This window comes from Ammospiza caudacuta, chromosome 4 (assembly GCF_027887145.1).
Source record: "Ammospiza caudacuta isolate bAmmCau1 chromosome 4, bAmmCau1.pri, whole genome shotgun sequence".
Classification (NCBI taxonomy): domain Eukaryota; kingdom Metazoa; phylum Chordata; class Aves; order Passeriformes; family Passerellidae; genus Ammospiza; species Ammospiza caudacuta.
The window spans coordinates 55257407-55279969 of NC_080596.1; the positions used below are offsets into that span (position 1 = coordinate 55257407).

The 22563-nt window shown below is 39.4% G+C and overlaps 1 protein-coding gene across 3 annotated transcripts in view; it reads left to right on the forward strand.

Moving 5' to 3' along the window:
• The first annotated feature begins 4794 nt into the window (after window positions 1–4794).
• The window catches only part of RFC1 (replication factor C subunit 1), a 36566-nt gene continuing 18797 nt past the window's right edge, over window positions 4795–22563 (forward strand). The window contains exons 1-6 of one of the 3 annotated variants that reach the window (XM_058803059.1): window positions 4795–4893; window positions 9825–9953; window positions 10891–10966; window positions 12068–12187; window positions 21302–21534; window positions 22245–22319. In XM_058803059.1, coding sequence (XP_058659042.1) covers window positions 4891–4893; window positions 9825–9953; window positions 10891–10966; window positions 12068–12187; window positions 21302–21534; window positions 22245–22319 — 636 coding nt within the window. In that variant the 5' untranslated portion in view covers window positions 4795–4890. Of the gene's footprint in view, window positions 4894–9010; window positions 9082–9824; window positions 9954–10890; window positions 10967–12067; window positions 12188–21301; window positions 21535–22244; window positions 22320–22563 lie in introns of those variants that run through there. The other 2 variants (XM_058803058.1, XM_058803060.1) reach the window with 2 other exon arrangements.

Here is a 22563-nt window from a genome sequence, read left to right on the forward strand (position 1 = left end):
CTATATAAAAACACAAAGCAAGTCAATATTTCTTTCAAACACCAAATGCAACCATTTTTCTATACTATATAAAAGTCTCCTGTATAGCACTATACAGAGCAGAGGTACAAAATCAACAGGGGACTGCTCCAGTTCTTACACAATTTTCCTGGATTTCTTCAAATAAACACAATTAGCAAAGATAATTAGCCCTGAAAAATCCTATTTCAGTATTGATTATTTTAACAATTCATATACACAGCTGGAGCATCAGTAGAGCAAATATTTATACAGCAATTTTGCAGTATAATTTAATCTTTTAACATGTTTAGCAACAGTATGTATGTTGAGATACAGTCAATTTACTCAACACAGTAGGACTGATGCCTGCCATTTTTGGTTTTTTTTTGAGGTACAGTAGTATAAAGTGTAACAGTAATAGTAATAGTAATAGTCATATAGCGATAGACATATAGTAATAGACACCGTATGACCACAGCTGCAGAAGAGCCCTGAGGAACAACACAGAAGTATGAAGTAGCTTTGCATGTAAGAAAGATACACACTGAAATCTGAGCATAGGGACAATTAATCAGTGGAGCACAGCACTCTGCCCAGATGAATCAGCCCTGCTGCCATGTGGGCCATGAGAGTCCAGATTCACTGCTGGGCTACTGCTGCTTTAGTGCTCCTGCTCCCTGTGAGAGCATGCTCTCAGCACTGCAGAATGCCACTGACATACACCTTTAATTTATCAGTAAAGCTGATTAATTAATACAAATGGAAGCCAATTCATTTATTTTTAGGATAAAAAACAAAACATCCATGCTTGTAAGCATTTCTCTGCAGAGCCTTTACAAGAAACAATTTCACCTCAGATGAAGAAAAAGCCTGACATGTTCTGCACTCCAGGTCCCTGGTGGTGGGGTACCCAGGCATCTAACATGAATCTCTCCTCTTACCAGCAGTAACTGATCTACATTTCTCAGCCAAGATCCTACCACACACAGGCAGCTTGGGAACAAGAGGATCAGACAGGGACTGTACAAAATTGGCTTACAGTACATACTGAAATGTTCCTTTTTTGTTCTACAGCATTTAAAATGCTGTTTCATAGTTACTGCATCAACATCATCTTTCTATTTTGACCTTTAAAAGCATTGATTTTATGCATCCTGCTTCATGAAAGAAAACCCAGATACAAGTTGTTATCAATGGCACTACACTTCTAAAGCAGCTAGTCACCTTCATTACCAGATGCTTGAGCTCCAGGTACCCACAACAGCTCTGTAACCCCATGGGCAATCTGTGGGCAAGGGAAAGGCAACAGGCTTCTCCCCACTAACCACAGCAGTGTTAGCACCACTGGCACAAGGATGCTGACAGTGTGGTGCACCTGCCTGAGATGTGCAAGGTGCAGCAGAGACTGGTGCTCTCAGGTGCTTGGTCTGTATAAGGCTATGAACTGTACTTCTTCCTTATTATTGACATGACTGGGAGCATGCTCTAATCATGGTTTGAAATTGTTTCAATGTTTCAAGCCTCCATGAATCCAGTTTCTTACTGCCTGGTCATATTTAACTGTTTGGGCTGTAATTAACTTCATGAAGTTAAAGGGGAAGCAGTTTAAGTGATAAGAATCATCTAGTGACTTGAATTTGGATGAAGGATTTCATTATCTGAGCAAAGACTTGGGGAAAGGAAATACTGTGACTGTTGTTAATTTGGAAAGCAATCAGCACAGAAGAGTGGGATGTGATCAGGGGGTGTTGGGAAGCGAGGGTGTGAGAGAAGGGGAAGAGAATTAATGATTCCACGGGCCCAAGTGGCACAGTCAGGCCAGGCTCCAACTCTGATGCTGTATGATGCTGCACAGTGGGATTTCCTGCCTCTGTCCACACACTGAACCTATCTGGGTTCAGAATGAATCAAGACTGGGAGAAGCTGAAATCTCCAGGGCACTTGCTGATACAGACTCAGTAGGTAGGAAGCCTAATGATTATTCAGCTCAATTCTTACTTACCAGTTTTCCTTTTATTCTTTGCCTTTGCCAAGGCATCTGATTCAAATGAAGAAAACAATTTTCCACTTGACTCTTGAAAATGTACTCTCCTTGTTTTGGGGGTAGGCTTGAAAATCTGGTGTTTGATCTACAGAAATGCTGAACACATTAGTTGAAAGGATAGAGTTTTGAATGTAAGACTGAGTATCTGAGTTGACACATTCATTCTGCCTAGATATGTAAATGAAGAAAAAGACCTAAAGACAAAGTTCACCCAGAAGAAGAGTAATGTTTACATTTACATCAGCTGCTCAGATCTACTACTGTTGGGTGCTCAAAGAAGCACAGTTTATGTAATCCCCTGCAAATCCCTTATCTTTACCTTATATAGCAAAAACTGTTTGACATGGGATCAAGTCTTTCTAAAGACACATCATTGAGATGGATACTATAGAAAGCCTAATGCCAATAGAAACTACACCACAGCTTTATGAAGAATTTTTGGAATTTTTCATCTCTAACAAAATGCTAATTTCTGTTTCTACAATGCCTGAACAATTTTATTTTCTTTACTAGAGAGTCTAGTAAGAAAAATATTCCTTACTCCCTTTAAAAGTTTGTTTCAATTCCAAGAGTATCAACATAGCAATATACAAGAATGTGGAAATAAACAAGATATTAACAAAAAGAAAACAGACTTTTTTATTTCTCAATAGAAGAAAATGTAATTTTCTTATTAAGAATCTCCTCTCTCAATAAGCAAGACAAAGCCTTCACTAATAATAACAGTAGGGCTGGGCTTATTATATGGGGGAAAAACCTCAAGTTCAAGATTTAATATCTCACTTTTTAAAATTTCTTTTGGAAAAAACACCCCAACATAAAAAGCCAAATTTGTCTGTGAGTTTCAGCAAGGTAGAAAACAACACTAATTTTGCAAAAATTACTTGTTGTCGTTGTAAATAGAGTGGTGATATCAAGTGTACTTTAGCTACTTTTAAAAAGCTGTAATTTTAGTTGGGTAATAGGCCTTTAAAACACTACCCAGGATCAATTATAGACTCAAGGGATTTTGCCTTGATTTTAACTTGCAAAGCACATCATAATACATAATAATGAATATTCAGTTTTCTTTCCTGTGGTGGAGCAAGTTTTTTCCCACTTCCACCAGTTCCCATAGGCATGTCCATAGGAACAGAGGTATCCTGTGTCTCCCCACCACAGCCAGGAGTGAATGGCAGGCATCCCAGGTGTCCAGGCTGATGTCTCCATACAGGATTAAACTCTTGCCTTCCAAGAAACATGAAGATGTCACAAACCCACAAACAGATACTGCTCTGCTGGATGTTACTCCAGGTAGCTTTATCAACCACAAGCGGAGATAACCACCTGCAATAACTCTTTGAGCATTATTTGAACAGTTTGGCTCTCACAAACATCAGCCATTTAAACTGATCTTTAGTTCTGGTATCAGGAATAGGCACAGCTTTCAACGTTACATAATGAGAATTAAATATGTAAATACAAACTTATCACTGGAGATGTTTTTCTAAAGCAATATTGGTTTTGTTTGCATAGCCATTATGTTGAGTGCATATGGAATAACCTGCAAAACAGGCCAAAAAGCACAGCCTGTGTTGTGGGTCTGTGTTTACTCACTCACTGTGCTCCTTATGCAGCAACCCAAATTCAAAAGCTATGCTAATGCTGAAAATACCTGATCCCACCTAACCATGTGTAATCATAAAGGAACAACAGCAGTTCCTGTATAAACAGGATCTTACAGTTACTAAAGTCCAATTTCAAGAATGAAACAGGAATGGTAATAGATATCATTAACAGATGTGTGGAATGAGACCATGTCACCAACCAGGCAGTGAACACAGAGGGAACACAAGTGACAGAATGAGACAGCTACCAATTGAGCTTGTACTCTGGTTGGGTTTTTTTCTTCCTTGATGAAGGGTCTCCCAAATCACTGGCAGTATTTGTTATGTCACAAATTCAGTTTGTCTTCTCCATTCTTCTCCAAGCCCAGCAATTATTAGCAATTCAGTAGGTTGACAGAGTCTAAACATCAGAAAATATTTGAGAGTCCAGTCGTTTTTATTTGGCTTGAACAAATCTATCCCTTTCCAGCGCATAGCAAGTGTGTTCAGTGAAAGAAAATATAGAAGAGTTCATTAGAAATTAATTAGAAAATTAAGCAGTCAGTAGAAGAAACACAACGTTAATCAATTCCTTGGTTTCTCTTGGACTCCGAAATTCTGAGCTCTCCCCAGCCTCAGCGCATGGGAGCACACACCCTTAGAGGAAGCAGGCGTTCTACCAGCCCGGCAGCAGGGGACTGTTACACGTTCATGACCAGGACATGCCCCTCAGAGCTGCGCCGGCCCGGCCTGCCCGCCTGTTCTGGGCGTTGTGTGCCTCAGTGCCTCACAGAGAGGCGGGAGCCATGGAGGCCTGGCACTGCTCTCCTGCCTGCTTTCACCGCGCGGGCTCGCCCGCTCAGCCGGACGTGCCGGAGCACACGCGGCTCCATTTTGAGGAGCTGCTGCCCCAGCGCTCCCGTTCCCGCCGGGACAGCGCCCGGGGCCGCGGGGCCGGTTAAACCCCCGCCGCACGGAGGGGCCGCTGCGGCCCGCGCACGAACGGGCACGGGGCCCAGAGGGACGGGCCGGGTCCGGGAGCGCGCCGGGGCCCAGCCGGGCTGCCCCGGGGGTTCCGCCATGGCCCCGGCCCGTGGCCCGCCCCGGCCGCCCCGCAGCCCCGCCCGTCGCGGCCGTGACGGCAGCGCCGCGCGCCGGGCGGCGGGAGTTGGCGCGAAGGCGGGAGCATGGAGCCGGGAGCGTCCCGCTAGGCACGGGGAGCGTCCCGCCGGGCACAGCGACCGCGCCGCCGCCGCCACCATGGTGAGGGGCTCCCCGCCGGGCCGGGGATGAGCGGGGCGGGGGCAGCGCACAGGGTCCCGCGGGGCCGGGGTCGGCCGCGGGGCCGTCGGGGCCCGGCGCGGGCTGAGCGAGCCCCCGGGCGGCCCCGGGAGGAGAGGCCGCCCCGCCGCGCTCCTGCCCCGGCGGCCGAGGCTGCCAGCCATGCCAGGAACGCGAACCCGTGCCCGGGGAAATGCCCTTGCCGGAGGGAGATGTGGCTGAGCCTGTGCAGTTTCCCCGTGGCTGAGGCTGCCCAGTTTCCCTTTCCCCGTGGCTGAGCCTGCCCAGTTTCCTTTTCCCCGAAGGCGGGTGGGGTGCAGAGCGCGGAGCGTGCGCTCGGCCGGGGAAGGAATGCGGATGAGCGAACCCGCTGTGAAGGCGTGTGCCGGAGTGCTACGTCTTCCTTCATTCCAGCGGGAGCACACGTGAGGCGTTGCTGATGACGAGCTGGAGGGTGCACGGTACTTGCAGAAAAAAGAGGGCGGAAAACAGAGCTTGAAAGTCTGGAAGTAAACAAGTGTTTATCGATAACGATGCAACCCTCAGTAGGATGTAAAGAGATTTTAAGCATGAACATATAGGCGTTCCTGTGCTTTCCAAAGTGCTGCTCACCTGTGCAGTCACCATAAGATGGTATGGCCTTTTCATTTCTAGCTCAAATAACTTTGCTTTCATTCTGATGGGAGTCTCTGTGGCTGAGACATCTTTAACTGGCTTAACTACAGATGTCATTTTGCAAGTTAAGGTGCAACTCTAGTTTTGGACTCCCCAAAGAGTTTAGGCTTGTTTATAGCTTACACCTGGTGCTCTGCAATGGTGAGTGGTACAATCTGAGTCTTCTGCTGTACTGACAGAGATCTGCCAGCACTAAGACTCCTGACACTGTTAAACTGTGATATTTTCATGGTTTGTTATGGGCTGACTGATGACTTCAAATTCTTGTAAGAGATCTGCCTCTCCTGTGTCCCTGCTATCACCTTGTTAGAAAACTGATCTTCTTGGAAGGCTTGCTTCCTCCTTTCCCACCTTCCCAGGACAAAGGCATTCTCCCTCTCTGTCGTCTTCTGAACATCACACATCTCACAGTGTCTGGGCCTGTCCTAGAAGGGACGAAGGCAACCATGGTTTTTGGGAGTATAAAAGTTGCCTCATCCCATTTCTTTTTCAGTGCTGAAGCGGCTGCTCAGCCATCTGTGCTGCAGTTGTGGGTAGCCCCCGTTAGCTTGATGCTGCAGCATATTCTCAGCTGTGCTGAACTGATCTGTGCAGAGTTACACAACAAACTGATTTGCATTAGAAGGGATTTATTTTTTCGCCCAGATTAGTGGCCATGACCCAGTTCCCAAGCAGCCAGCTACAGCAGTACACCTGAGGGAATGAGTGCCCAGGAGCAGGGGTTTCTTGAGTTTCCCCTTTTGAGAGGGATGCTCCTGGCTGGAGCTGGAGCATCACTTACAACTGTGATACTGCTTGTAAAACTGCTGCTGTTAGCACACTCAGTAACTGTTCATTAAGTGTAGTTACCCAAGCAGGTGTTACTGGATTCACTGAAGTGATAATATAAATCTGATTTTAGTCAATGCAGTTTTTCTGGAAGCACCAAGTGTCAGAGCTGGTATGTGAGCAAAACTTGCACTGAAATGGGCAGACTGGAAAGAAATGTGATTGTTTTGATGTAAGGCCCTCATTGAGACACAGAGTACCTGAAGTAAGGTACATTACTTTCTACTGCAGTAATTGAGCTAGGTTGGTGAAGTTCAGTTTTCTATCTTGTAGTTTGAGGTGCAGACTGGATTATATGATGTTACTTTGGAAAATAATCTGCCTTACTAAAGACTAGTCTTGTAAAGCACTCCTGGAGTTGCCAGTCTTTGTCCTACCTAACAAATGGGTTTCAGTTTCTGTTTGTGTTTCTCTCCCCAGTAAAAGAGACAGATACAAATCTCCCAAAAGAGAACTTGCAGCCTGGCATGATTAATTACTGTGGTGTTCTTTTACAGTGTAAGATGGAGGATTTGCAGCAGTAGGCAGAACAGGCAAGGGCTGGATGGCACAGCCATACAGCTCTAGGAGAGCTGAGCAGCTTTTTAGGCCTTTCAAATGCCAGGCATAACTCACCCCCTGAGTGAGAGTGATCAGAATTCTTAGTTACAGCTCCTACCTAGGTGGAACTGCTCACAGTTCTTCCTTGCTGGTGCTGTGCTGAAGCAGCCCTGGGCAGCCACACCTAAATTTTAGCCTATTTTAATTTTAGCCTTTTGGGCAAGGGAACAGCCATGCTGGTGAGCATCTCCAGGATACACAGGACACATTGCTGTGGGTTTTGGGGGCATCTCCTGGGAGGAAACTTGACAGTTGCAGCCTTTCCTTGTTGCAACAAGCATAGGTAAATATGAACATAGAGATTTTCCAGCTGGTGGCCCTATATGTGTATGGATGGCATAATATACGAAGAGGAAGGTCAGTCAGAGTATGATAAATAGATAAGCCCAGGAGGGAGGAAAGTGGTCCCATCTAGGATCTAAGCTGGTATGATAGATACTTAGGTGGCTTGGTTTCTGCAATTAGTTATGCAGTGAATTAATAATTTATCTGGCATGCCTTTATAAAAAGCATGAAAAATCTGTTTCATGATTCCTGGGTAAAAGCTTCACTGGAAGGTAGCTTTGTTGTTGCCCTGGGGCATACTTTTCTCCCAAGCAGTTCTCTGTTCACTGTTATGTCAGCAAGGGTACCTTTTCCTCTGAGGAGCAGGATAGCTGAAGGAAATTGGTGAATTTATAGCAGAATATTGAAGAAGCCTGTGCATAGATGTCAATCTTCCTTTGTAGCTTAGGGCTGTGTATTTTAAGTTTGCATTTCATAAAACTTGTCTAAATCTTAAAGAATTCTAATAGTATTGCCTGTTCTCAAAACGCCATAAGGTTCTGGAAAGCTTCTGCCAGAATTACCTACACTTTAAAACTGATTCCAGAACTGGAATCCAAACTCAAGATCAAGTTAGAGGAAGCACAGTGATTAATACATTTGCTAAGTAGCCTTTGGAGAAGCCTGCTGAAAAGCTTTAGAAATTAATTAAAGCAGACATGTGTGGTATTTAGCTGGGCTAGCCAATGTAATACATATTCCCTGTTACCACTTATAAGGTGTACAAGCTTGATGACTGTAATTTTGGGTTATATCCATGTTCCCTCTCAACAATTTCCAGGTAGCACAGAGGTTGGCAGAGCAAGGTAGACTTGCAGAGTACTTCACTTAGTTAATAGTTTTTAGTGAAAACAGTAGAATGAATAGAACCTTGATCTAAAATTCTCAAATATTTTAAAGTAAGGCATTTAAAGATTTAAAGTAACAACTATTAAAAAACAAGAACTTTAAAGTCACTTTATTTTGCAATGTTGTATAAAGCATTTAAATTATTTTACTACATAAAAGATCTAATGATTCTTGTTTTTCTCTTGCCTATGTTACCTTGAGCCTAAAAGGAAGTCAGTAATAATGAGCATAATTGAGTAATTAAGTCCAAATATCTGCTTGGAGACTTTAAATAAATGCTCTCTTCAGACCTCTTAGCTGTAGGTATTGGCTGTCAAAATTTCAGAGGTTGTATAGTACTGCATTTACATTGTAGGAATATATGTAAAATAGTAGAGTGTTGAAAATCTGTGCTTCAAAGCATGAATTCCATGGACAGAAAAGTGTGAAGTCACGTTGAGGAAGAATGATTTTCAATCTACCATTTGTTTAATCTGTATTAATATATGCAGTTAAGACAAAGAGCCTAAATTTTTACAGGAAACAACATTTCCAATTCTAGAAAATTGTTTTAAGTGCACTGAACGAATCTATACATGTCCCAACTTTTGTTTATGCGTTCAAATAATGTGTTCCATTGATTTTAAGCCCTAAATCCAAACTGACAGGGGTTGACTGTTAGAAGAAGCACCTCAAAGACCCCTTATTATCAATCAGACTTGAGGCCAGTACTTGACTTGTGGTTCCCTGTGATGGTGAGGGAGTGCCAGCTGAGCCCATGGTGGGGAATAGCTCCCAGCTGTGTCCAGGGGAGTCCCGAGCCCAGCCTTTACCTGCTGGCTGGGATTCAGGCCACAGGAGGTACTGCCTTGCTCTAAAATGGCTGCTAACCCTGGAGGTGGTGATACCAACCAGGTACCTCTTTCCTCAAGTTCTTTTAATAAAACTGGATTGCTAGATTTTTTAAATGAGTAGTCAGGTGGGGTTTTTGTGTGTACAGTATTGATTTTCTAAAATTTAGGCTCCAGCTGCTGATTTTACGTGCTTAGAAAGCTTGTTATGGCTGTATTGTGGTCAGGTACTACAATAAGGTAACAAAATAGATCTTGGTGTTATTTTTCTTGATTTAAATTTAAAAAGTGTCTTGCTGGCTAGTTTTTTAGTGAGATGTAAGTTACTGTCTTAAAAATTTATGAGAAGGTGGAGAATGCAGTATGTGCCATTACTTCACTGTTTCAAGCTCCTGGTCCTTTCTTTCCACATGGGACACTACTTCATAGCTGTGTTAATAATTTTAACTACAGAAGTAGTTTGGTTTAGGTTTATAATAATTAATCAGAAAAAAAATGTAATTATACATCTGTCTTAAGTCATTGTATTTCATTGCTGCTGGAACTTTGTCTTGCAGTTTGTATTGGTGGAAATCCCAACTAAGGAAGAAATAAATTTTTTTCATGATTCAAAGATTAGAGTCAGGAAGTGTGGGTGTCTGAGTAGCTACTTTTAACTATCTGGCCTTTCTTAGCTTAACTGTAAACAAAATTTCAAAATCAGTAAATGTAATGGAGCTGCTGAGCTGGTGACCTTCAGTACATTGCCATTATGTAGTGTGAAGAGCTGTCTGTATTTAAAAGTTTATAAATCTCTTTCCCTTTTAGGATATCCGGAAATTCTTTGGTGTTATACCTCCTGGAAAGCGACAAGAGTGTGAGACTGTGAAAAGGAGTGAAAAAATTAGAAATGGTGAAGGACCCTCAGGTGGGAAGAAAAGGGAAAAGGAGACTAAGGTTAGTTTTGCTTTTCATATTTATGAAGTACTTGCTTTCACCGATGCTGGATTATTTGCGTATCTAACATTTTTTAAAGGCATGGTTCTTCTCATATACTAAAATACCAGACTATGTTAATTTTTACAGACACGGGAGGAAACTGACACTTAATTTTAACTTCTAGCAGTAAAACTTTTTAGGTGGTGAAGAAAATTGCTGATTTAAAAAATCTGGTTTGTAGGACAAAGGTAGGTAGAAGTTGCTACAGTTAAGTGCTTGTGTAAGAGCAGTCTGATATATTTGAAGTTATTCTGGCTATTGGCCACAGCTCTCTGAGTTGGTTTGCTAATGTAGTCTAATAAACCCAAGGTTTGTGCCCAGTAGGTGTAAGCATATCATAAATGTGACATGCTTACAAATGAGGTGAAAGTCTGTTGTGTGGTGCCTGCTGACCAGTTTTTGTAACACCTGTGCAGGAAACATGAACACTGTCTTTGTTGGGATCACTTCCCTAAACCTGCTGCAAAGACCAAATTCTTTAAAATGACAGATTAAAACTAAATTGGGTTCTGGTTTCAGACTACTTTACATGTTAATCTTCTCAGCTGTATAAAAAAGAGCAATGGCTAAAGCTAGTTTAAAAATCACCTAAAGAGTAGAAACATTTCTAGTAAGATGGAATGTGTAATGTGAGACACAAAAGTTTAGTAGTGAGATACTACTTAAATAAGTATTCTGACTATGTAATTTCAATGTGAAAATTCTTCCTTATTTTCTCTGTGCTGCATCTTTCCCCTCCAAGGCAGGAGTTAGCACAAGACCATTTGTAGATGTGATATTGGAAAACAAATGCTTTCTGTTAGAATTTGTTTGAAGCTCATAGATTTGAATGTATGACTGACTAAAAGCTGAGAGGATCTGTTTAATGGTTGAACTAATGAACTGTTACACTTAGGTGAATAGTTCACCCAGTGAAGATGATTCCAAACAGAAGCGGACGAAAAAGAAGAGAAGAATAATCTATGATTCAGGTAGTGTTCACAGTTGTTTCTGAATATTCCTTTGTGTTTCTTGCATCAGCATGCAAGGTTGATTAGGTAAATTGTACATCTGAAAGTTTTAGTGGGTTGAGTTTTATAAACAGTTCCTGTTCAGCAGTGAGGAGTAGTAGGAGTACAAAATTAATATATTGCTGCTACCTCTGAAGTACTGATATTGTTTGGAGATTTGGCAAGTTCTAATCCTTTAGTAGTAGGACAGAAAAAGAGGAACAGTGCTCTAAGCTCTTCAAAAGGGAAAACTGTTTTTTGTTGGGGGTTTTTGGTGGTGGTGTTGATGGTGGTTTTGTTTGTTTTGTTTTGTACAGGGTGCCAGTACGCAAGTCAATTGACTATAATCACTGTTTTTAGATATAATTACAATATATTTGTGTTTATCATGGAAAGAGACTCTGAAGGCTAGCCTTCTAACACTTGTTAGGTTGTCTCTGCTTTTTCAGTTTCTCCTGTTTATTCATGTGGATGATGCTGGGATCCATAATCCACAGTAGTATAAATCTCTCATCTCCACAGCTTTTGGGATATGCAGAATGCTTGGTGATATGAGTGGCAGTTCACCAGTGTTCTCCTGAAAAATCAGAGTACCACCTCTGTAGTTTTTTGTCTTTTGCTGTTGTTGTTAGTTTTTGGAATAGGTTTCCATCTACTGTAACACATCAGCATAATAGTGTATTTTTTGTGGGTTAAATGTTGGGATTGTTTTAACATTTTTTTCGTTTGTTTTGTTTCATTTTGGGTGTTTGGTTTTTTGAAGTAAATTGCTGTGGTATTTTTGAAGGTTACATTTAATTTCAGAAAGGTTGCTGTACAGATATAACAGTTACTGAAATAAGAAGCAAAGTATTTGTGGATATGTAAACAAAAAACACTGTCAAGACTGAGTTCTGACCAGATTTTCATTTAGTCGTTTATATGGTGGATGGAAAGGAAAGCTGTGCCATATGGTAGGAATGTGGAGGCTTTCTCTCACTCACCTGAATGTATGTGAACACATGTTGACTGTTATGTGATCTGTTACTTTAAGCCTGTGTGTATGTGGAGGAAATCTACATTTATGTTGTGGTCAAAACGCAGATTCAGAAGAGGAGGTGCAGTCGGTGAAAAAATCCAAGAAGTCACCTGAGAAAAAAGCAGCTGCTTCAAAACCTGGTAAAGTTCTAAAGCGGGATCCTGTTGTTTATATTTCAGAGACAGGTAATGGAAGAAATGTATCATTATATGTGTAGTGGGTGGGTTATGTTATAGTGGGATGGATGGTTTGAGAGACTCAAATGTGACCATAAACCTAATATTGAGGAGGACAAATTACATTCTCCTCAAACAAGCTAACCAGAAACGCTTCAGAAGTTTAGCCTCAAGTACTGTAAAGTCAGGAGCAGGGTGAAAAGTGAGGTGATGGGAGTAGTGGCTTAGGTTGATTTAAATAGGCATATGGTTTAATGAGGTAATGCTTGCTTGCTTAAGAGAATTCAGTAGATTTAGGGGAGGAAGTTAAGGAAGTACCTATAATATAGTTTAGCTGCTCACCAGCATCCTTTGAAATGACTTCTGGCTGCAGGGATTTTTATTTTACCTGGTGTATAACCTTCCATGTCTAATCTCTGTGTGACATGTTGGTCACTAAAAAGATCTTTCACCTCTCACAAACATTTATTTTGTCAGTTGCTGCAGTGGTTGTCTGAAGCTGTACCTTCTGTCTTGTTCCTTCTGTATTTGTCTGTGGAGTAGAGTTGTTTACTAGCCACAGTAACTCCTGAAGAAACTGTGATTGAATTAACAGACTTGAATCCAAATCTGTTTTGATAAAACATGGTTTTTAAATAATAGAATTTCAGTAGGGCTTCTGTAATCCCTCTTTGAGTTTTATTATACTTATTTTGGAAGAGTGGACCCTGTCCTTAGGTATGGTAGTATTTTTTTTTGTAAGTTTATTGCTGAACATAAACATTGCCTCCCTATAAAAATACCATGCATTTTTAAAACAAAAAGGGATTGTTTGCTGCAGTATTGCATTAGAAGTGTGGCTCAGCTGTTTTTTTTCTACACCTTTCTTCCTCCTTGGGGTCTTTTATGTCTCTAAGATAGATACATTGAGCTTATTCTGCTTGTCCTTGGTAGTTGACCTGACATACTGCTGTACCACATCAGGTATTCAAATTAGCTCAATTTTCCAAAATAACATGAATGTTTTATTTGTCTTATTTATCCTTTTACTCAAAGCTTTGTTTCCTTTAACAGTTTTTCACACTATTCTTTCCTAATTAAAAGGATCTTTAAAAGCATTTATCCCAGAGTAGGTAAATGATCAAATTCCTGGGGAATAAAGTGCATATATTTAGGTTTATTATGCAATTCCAAGTGGTGTAATCAAATTTTTCTGCACAGGGATACCATGGGAACAGTAGTCAAGGTTATTAGTGAAATCCCTGAAAACCATGGGCTCAAGGTTACTCTTATCAAAAGAGTCTGAAGTACACACAGGTTTGATTTAACAGTGTATTCTAAAACAATGCCTTTATAACCTTGAGACGTAATGCTTGAATTTTGTTTACTTATAATTTCTATAAATGGTTTCTTCTTGATGGAACTGTCAAGCTGAGTGCATTGAAGTGGTATTGATACAGCAGTTGGCTTGAGATAAATGTGTTTTACAGGAATAGGAATATAGACATATAGGTAGAAAAGGTCATATCAAAATTTATAGATGTTTGTTCTTTTCTTTTTTTTTTACTGTTATAGAACTGAAAACTTAATATCAAGAATATGCTGCTTGGACTCACTCAAAAGTCAGAATCTCTTTCTCAAGGGCTTTGCCTATGGCAGTGTATTAAAGAGCCCTTTGGCATCAAGAAGGCAGTAGAAGTTTTGTAGTTAATTGCCTCAACCTATTTTTCAATTTAATTTGAAACTTTCTTCCTCTTATTGCTGGAATTTCTTTTCAGCTGATCTATATATCTCTTTGGTATCCAGCTTTCTCCAGAAGTGTTTGGGAAAATGAACCTTTTGGTTTGTAGAAAAGTAGACTGATGTGGATTATTGTGTTGCTTTTCTTATTGGCTTGTGAACAAGTTAATTTTTTTAAAAGGCAAAAAAAGCAAGAATAGTTGCTCTTTGTTTTTATTGATACATTTAATCTAAATAAATATGTAGTTTAATGATGGTCAATGATAAAACGAAGTTATTCACAGTACCAAGGGCAAAAAAAAAGACTTTTTTTATTAGTAGTACAGTCTTAGGGAATTGGGACAAATCCAAGTGTTCATTGTACTTATTAAAATAGTACTTGCACTGTTTAATGAAGTGTGGAACCTTGAGCTTTGTAGGTGACCTGTTAGTGTGGTTTGTGGAACGTCATCTGGTTTCATCATAGGTGGTTATTCAGCAAGAATTTTGACCTTGCTTGAAGTGAATACTTACCTTTCATAGACATTGTGTAGAGGTAGTCATGTATGTGTAGCAATTGCCTTGATTGCTTGAATATTTTTAAAAATAGAAAAACCTTATAGTAGTGGCAGGCAGAATTATTTATAAAGGTGGAAAAAATGATTAGGTAGGAACTGGGGAGGTCTGCAGGTTACTGGAAAATGGTTTCTTTAGAGCTTAGAAGACAAGACAAAAAGAATAGCTTGTGAAGGTCCTTGATAATACAGACACTTTTAATGTAGAGAATATTGGGGATAGAGAAACAAACAACAAAGCAAACCCAAACAACCTCAGACAAAAAATTAAGTGCTAATACTGGTGGGCAAAAAAATAGTCCCTACATCCAAGCACAGGTTCAAATGAGCAGCGGGTTGTCAGTGAATAAGCATGTCTTTCACTGAAATATTTCATAGGGAAATAAAATGTTGTCACTGGCACTTCCTGGGCAATACTTATTTATGGAAGATGCTATACTTGAGTGAAAATGTGAGGAAGAGATAAATAGTACTGTGGGTACCAACTTTGCCCTGAAGTGTTTCATGGAAGGTCAGTTGAGAAGCTCTAGCTAAACCTTTAGGGAGTTTTGAAATGCATTTGAGGAACGAGAGTGGGTTCTGGCAGAAATCCTGTGAAGAGGCAGGGATGGGTGTTGTGGAGGAGAATGCAGAAGTTACTGAGGAGTGAGCCTGTTTAAAGTTGATTTGGTTAAGTTTGAGAATACCTGCAGTAAGGGCCATGCAATGGTAAATGTGCTCTTGTACTCAAACTCTTAAGAGTTGAGTGTTGTATGAACATAGTGAGTGTATGATAGTAGTTAACTCCCTGAATAGGAGAGTAGCTGTAAACCAGAGGTGTGCATGAAATATTATAATCTTTCTCTTATAGAAGTGGTCTTTTTTTCTTTCTACAGAAACTAGGATAACAGCAATACTAAGAAATAAGTGTTATTCTGACTAAAAAAAAAGATTCATGTATCAGAAGATATTAAAATTACTTGTCAACCTGTATTTCAAACATGAAATAAAATTAATTTTAGTTTAGTCTCTGTAGCAGGTCTTTAAGCTGTAGCTGTGTTAGCTCAAGATGTTGCTGTTTTCCTCTGCCTGTTCCTATTCTCCATGTTGGAGACCTTCTTTCTCCCTTTGAGTTCTCCTTATTGAGCTGCCAGAGTAACTGGTCTTAACTGGTTAATCTCTTGGATTAGTGCAAAATATAAAAAGAGGATTTATGTTTGGATTTTTTTTCTATGCTGATTGATTTTGTTTGAAAACAGAGCACAGTGTCCTGAGAGGCTCAGTAAGCTGAGCTGCCTGAGCTGCAGCTGGAAAAAATTAGCACATTTATACTTGACTGGATTACTCAAAGTTACCTTTTTTCCCATTCTGTAATGATTCACATGGCATTACTGAATATTCCTGTCACACAGGTGACTTCAGGCAGTTAAGCCAGAGCGGGAAATTTCATTGCATGGTGGGATTCAGATCTGCTTTTGTGAACTGCTGTTGTAGGAAAGTAACTTGCTGAAGTGAATAAAAGTTTCAATAATAATAATAAGCTGGAATGAGTTAGTGGACTGATCCCTTGTAATTACTTGCTGAGGTTACACACAGAGCTGCTTTTTGCCAAGTGCAAGTGTTTCATTTGGAAGGAGTTGTTATAATTGATGGGTTTGCAGATTAAGATAATTTACCTTGGTTTAAATATATTCAGCCTTCTTATGTATTTTAGTGGCCCCAAACTAAGCATATAAACTTGACTAACAATTTTATTTGGTATGTGTTGGACCAAGGATATCAAAGGCTGTGTAGTTTGGCACTCAAGTGTCTAACTCATGCTAGTTAATTGCATTTCAGTGTTGTATCCCTAAACCTTTTTATCTCAAAGTGAAAAATAAAGCAGAGGCAGCTTTCTAAGTCTGTAACTGAAAAATCCAAAGGTAAATTTGTTTCAGGGGTGTAAAGGTGAAATGATTCATGTAAGCTTTATATTTTTATAACAGCACAGAACCTTGACATGTCAATATAGGCCAAATGCTAACAATTGTGGTTTAAAGTGCATGTTTGCAGTACATCTAAAATCAGTTAGCTTTTTGAGAAATGGCATGAAAAATCTAACATGACTTAATGACATAATATCTAGATTTTTAAATGTAGGTTGCAACTAATAGCTTTTTTAAATGAGGAGAAAGAAAAAATGCACTTTGCTAATCACACATAGCACCTTTTCTTTGGAAGGAGTTGCAAGGGTGGAGTTGGAATAGACTTGCTGGCTTTTTTGAGAAGTGGTTATCTTAAAGGTAACCTTCTTAAAGAGTTACTTTAGGCAAAAGATGAGTACAAAACTCAATCCTGCCAAGTGTTGAGAGTGTTGGCTGCTGACCCATGCATAGGTAAAGTAAATAAAGTCAATACTAGGGCTGTAGACAGACTTTATTTTCTGCACCCTCCATTTAGCTTAGACTGTAATGCCTGTTGCTGGAGATGGCAGGTCCTGTAGCACAGGAACTGTTTAAGTACTTGTGCAGAAGAGGTGTCACTGAAACTGAAAAATGTCCAGAGTATTATAATTTTTTACAAGTAACATAGATGTAATGATTTTAGGATGTAGTCCTTAAGCTCTATACAGAAATCCTTATGTAGTAGTCTACAAATGCCATTCAACATACCTAATAATAAGTAGAAACTAGTTATGCTCTGTACATGCCCTGCCTATATTTGGAGTTGGTTTTATGACATCATAGTAACAGGCTGTCCCTGCCTGAAATGTTTTGTATCCTAGGTAGAATAGGAACCAGGGAATTACATTTTCTAGTGATGAGCAACTCAACAGTACAGAAATAATAAATTAATAAAATACATTGTTCTTGGGGCTTGTCCTGTGCTGCTTGTTGCCATTGTCCCTGTGTGCAATAGAGTGCTTCCTTTTTAGATTGGCTGAGGTCATTCCTGTACCCAAGCCTTTTAAAAGGATCTAAATTTATTTTTAAAACAGCTGAGATAATTTTTATTAGGCTCAGTTAGGGAACAACCACAGGTGTTGTTCAGTAATCAGCAGGTGAAACCCTTTTAAAAAAGGATGAGGGTAGGAAGGAGGAATAACAAGCAGTTACAAGTGACCTGCTGGCATTGGTTTATTAACATAATTGTGCTGCTGCTGGAACAGTGTATGAAATGAAAGCCAGCTGTGCTTTAACGTCATGGAATAGCTCTTAAAACCCCCAGGATGGCAGTTGTTTGTTGCTAGGGAAGTTTGTCCTCCTGCATTGCCTGGCATAATAGATCCCAGCTTCATGTGTAGTGTTTGTGTACAAAATAATTAAAAGCAATCTCCTGATGGTCACTGCCTGTGTGTTCCATTGATCACATGATTAGCTTGCCCTTTGCTACATGTACTTGATTTCCAGAAGCCTCAACTGGAATATATGGTCTTTACTTGTGTTTGTAGTCCTGAGCTGATCTGGGAAAAAATAGTGTATGTTCAGGATATTTTTTTCATTTTTATTTCATTTTTCATTCATAGCACACAAAAATGGATCAATGTAAACAGGAAATACTGTTCTTGGAATAATTGTGTTCTGCTCTAGAAAGGTTTTACAACAGAAAAGTCATCTAGTTGATGCTGAAATTGATTCCTGTTTCTCAGTGAAGTCCATTCCCCCATGTAAGGCTGTCTTGAGGTTTGCCCAGCAGTTGCTATAAGAATGCAATTAATCTACAATTTTTGCAAGTTAAAACCCAAATTTTCATTTGTATTTTCCACAAATTATTGTCTTGCTTCTTATAAATAAGAAGACATCCTTTTCCTTTTACAGGTCATGTGTTGAACACCATTGACCTGATTAGTGCAGCAGCAATAGTATCACCACTGTCTTGGCACTTTCAGAGCTGTAAATCAAGTTGCCTTCATGCTTATAAGGAGACTGGAAGTGTGCAGCTGATTAACTTTGCTGTTCACTTCTGTGGCAACAGGTGTGTGGGAGCAGTTTGTTTTGAGGAGCAGTGTTGAGGTTTTGCTAAAGAAGTTGGTGTTTATCAGTACCTGAACTAAGGGGAGTGCCTGGAGATCAGGTGAATTTGTGATGTGTTCATGGATTTCCTGAAACTGGGATGAAAATGTAGCCTGAGTGTCAGTCCCCTAAAGCCTCTTTTGAAACCCACTTTTAATAGAATCAGGCTGGTTTAGTTTCCTAATGACAACTTCCATTTTCTCATTCTCATTTTTCTTTATTTTTATTTATCAGTGTTTGTTCATAAGTGAGTCTCTTGTCTGTCTTCAGCCACTGCTTGCAGTCAATAAATGCTTCTAATCCTGTCATTTCTTGGAACAACATAATTAAAGCCAAGTTCTAACTATTGATAATATGTAGTGCTGTCTTCCTAAATGACTTGAGTGCATAATTTTTTAAATTAAAATCTAATTGTATTTACTCTACTTCTTTCTACTTAAGAGAAAGCAATATCCTGTTGGGTTTTATTGCTATTTATGGTTATAAGGGAATAATGAAAAAAATCAATATTGCACACAGATCCTCTGATAACAGTAATGATAAGTAAAAGCTCTTTTTTTAGCACTGAGCAGTCCTTAGTTTAAGAAAAGCTGGGAGCTGGGGGTCAGAGTAGGATTTGTGTAATCTTAAATAAATGTAATTACTTCTACGTTAACTGCTGATTTACAGTAACAGTATATTTTACTCCTGCAAATGTTTTTTTTTTTTTTTTTTGTTAAACTGAAAAATTTGAAAGAACCAGAAATATTCTTGAAGTTGTTTGAAATAAGTAATCTCCTATTCAGACTTGAAACTATTGTATATCAGGAGTCTACAGCATCTAGTGTCCAAATCTCCCTGAATAGTCAGTTTGTTAAATTGAGCTAAATGGCAGCAGGACATTTACTGCTGCATTGGGAAAATAAATTGTGTTGAGAATAGTAAAGCTTTTAGCTTTGTGTAAAACCTGCTGCTGTCACCTGAGGGCCTGGGATTGAATTTTCTCTTCCATATAATGCTTTGTGAATTGACTTGGCTGAAATGCCACTTTCTCTTGGATAAATTTGTGTCTTTAGGCATTCTAGAGATGCATCTTTGTGTTAGTTTTTCCCCTTCTGAACTTGCTCTCCCAGCAATAGGTGGAATCCTGCTTGGTTCTCATTATAGTCTGCCTAGTAAGTGCTCAGTGGCAGCAAGTTCTGGCTGATGCCTGAAACACTCCATAACACTGCCATCTGTTGAGAACAGGTGAAACAAAAAGCAATTGTTTCCCTCCATCTTTGCCTAGAATACATCAAAAATAAGAGGTGACAGACTAGGGATAGATATAAACAAAAACAAGAGATGACAAGTAGGGAAGTGGTAAGAAAACAAATTTTTGTATGAAAAGAAATGTGGGGACTTAAATTAGGGGTTGCTGGAAAATGAGCGCGTTTTTGTGATAATGCTGTCAATTCAAGTTCTGTTGAAAGGAGGATGTTTAGAACAATCTGTGTTTATGATATGTTGAGGTGAGTGTCTAAAGCATCTCTATTTTGAGAAAAGTAAAACTAGACTTCAGTTAGAGGCATGCAAATAAAACTGCCTCTGTTTCTGTTCCTCTCAAGTCTTTCTGCCGCTTTTATAGTGTCTAGTATTAATTTTGAGCATTTTCTTTCAATGTATTTGCTCACTTTGAGTTTACAGAAGAATTCACAAAGATGATGCTTTTACCATTTGTAGAAGTTTGTCCAGGAATGTTTGTCTTCTGTGCTGTTGTATTAATCTAATCATGTGGCAGTGAAATATGTGGGGGTTTTGTATGCCTCAGTGAGAGGGTTTCATTTGTAGAACTGTCAGTAAGACTTCATAACATGACATAAAACTCTTTGAAGTCCTTGGTATTCATTTTTTGTTGATTGATTGATTGATTGATTGATTGGATGAAAAGTTTGGGTTCAGAATTAATGAACAGCCATCAAACCCTCTTTATTTTTCATTGCTGGGCAGACCATGTCTTGATTATTAGAGAAGAGTCTGAAAAGGAGAGATTAAAATTTTGCTCAGTGGTCTGTGGGCTAATTCTCACTAAGACTGTGTATGCCACTTTTCCTCCTCCTTTCAAACGGAAAAATCCATTTTTGTCTTGCTGACCTTGTCTGATTTCTGTGTTCTGTGAAATTGTTGCTTTTCTTTTAGTTGGTTTTGACTGTACTGGAAGGAGGTGTGTTTAAGTGCAGAGATGTAGAGAAATTCACTTTTTCTAAATTGGAAAAAGTGAAAAAATGGCATTGAAATGTTTTTGCTAAAATATTCATAAACTATGAGCAATACTTAAAGAATAACTAGGAAGCTTACTCAAGAATCCCTTTTTCCTTTTTTTTGGTACAGAAAATGTTCTGATATTTTTCCTTGGTTTGTAACGTAAGATTGATTTTTGAGAATACATGTCTACAAAGCCTATGTTAGCTGCTTTGCTGATGAGTACTATAAAGTAATAAAATAAATGTGCCTTTGTGCATCACATAAAATGTGAAGGAAGAGTTGTACTGTACAATTTGACATTAATTAAGGAGAGAGTTCAAATTTCATTAATCTAGATCTTCTGTTTATTTTCCTCATTTAAGAAGGGAAGGCATTTCTTGTGAACTTGTCTAATTGAGAGGTAATGTGTGAGCACAAGTAACAATGTTGTGTTGTTATTTCAGTACTGAATCTGTTCAGACTCGAGTTATGCTATTCAAGGTGTTAAATGCTATGTGTTGTGCAACTCAGCCTTTTTTTCAGAAAACTTCTGAATGCCTGTAGCATTTTTTTAGGATTTGAGGTGATGTAATGTGCCAAAATAGTTCTCTTGGCAGTTCTGTTATTAGAACTTGAGTTCTGTGTACCAGAAGTAATGGAATTCTCTTTGTGTTTAGATGAAGATGATGATTTTGCCAATAAAAGAATTTCCCTGAAACCGAAGGAGAATGGGACGTCAGGGGTTGGTTGTCCAGGAACAAATAGTGTGAAAAAAGAGGAGGTAAAACCACAAGCTAAAAGCAAGCCCCTCTCTCCAGTGAAACAGACTCCCACCTCTGCACTTGATTTCTTTGGGACAAGGAGTGTCCAACGCTCCGAAAAGAAGCTGGTAGCAAGTAAAAGGAAAGAGGTGAGTACTGGTGAGGTTCCTTTAGGCTGCTTTTGTGTCTGATTGCAGCTCAGAAATGCTGAAGTGCTGCTCCTACCTCCTGTTACTCAGTATGGGCACTCACATAGAAGTTGAGCTCTCATGATCCATCTGTGTGTGCATGTCAAGTCCTCAAATACAAGTTTTGAGCAGTGTTTCCATGTTTGATAAGATAGCACAAAGTTGAAGGTAGTATTTTCTTTAGTGCCCCTTCTCAAGTGACTTTCCTTGAAATCCATTAAGTTTTCTGAGGTTGTGAGTGGAAGAGATAGCTTATATTTGAGGGTGGAGGGCAGGCCAGGAGAGGGAGAAGGTTGTTTTCCCAAGCTTTATGGGGCACATATTCATGGAATAACAAAGCACCAAGTAAAAGTATGGAGGAACTTAAAAATTCCCGGTGCTGTTATGATGTGTTTTTCAAGTGGGGTAACTGTGATAGCATGAGAGATTTTCAGCATTGTTTAAAGAGTTGAGATACTGATATTGTAGCATGGTCTTGTTTTGAATAACAAAATCCCTTGAAAATAGCCTTGTTTAATAGTGTTTAGGTTAGAGAGCTGGAAATTGATGTTGCATGTCTCATTCACAGTCCTTTTCTAGAAGCATACAGAAGGAATCTATACATATGAAATTATTATAATTGACACAGTAATGGGGTAACTGAGTAATTGGTCTTTTTTTCTTTAATATAGCTTTCACAGAGCAGAGACAGCACACTAGATGATGAGGCCATTGCTAGGCAACTGCAGCTTGAAGAAGATTCAGAGGTAAAAGCTCTACAAATTTAATGCTCTATATCAAGAGCAGTTTGTTTAACTTAAAATTGGTTTTCCTTAGGAAGTTAAGATGGACTTTTCAGGTATGCTATAACTAAATGTAATAAAATTCATCAATATGTGCAAGCCTGGTCACACAGTTATTTTTATAGGCATTATTTCAGTTATGTAAATAGAATGTATCACTTAGTCTGGATAGAGATAAAATATATTTTCTCTGTCTGTGCAGCTGATC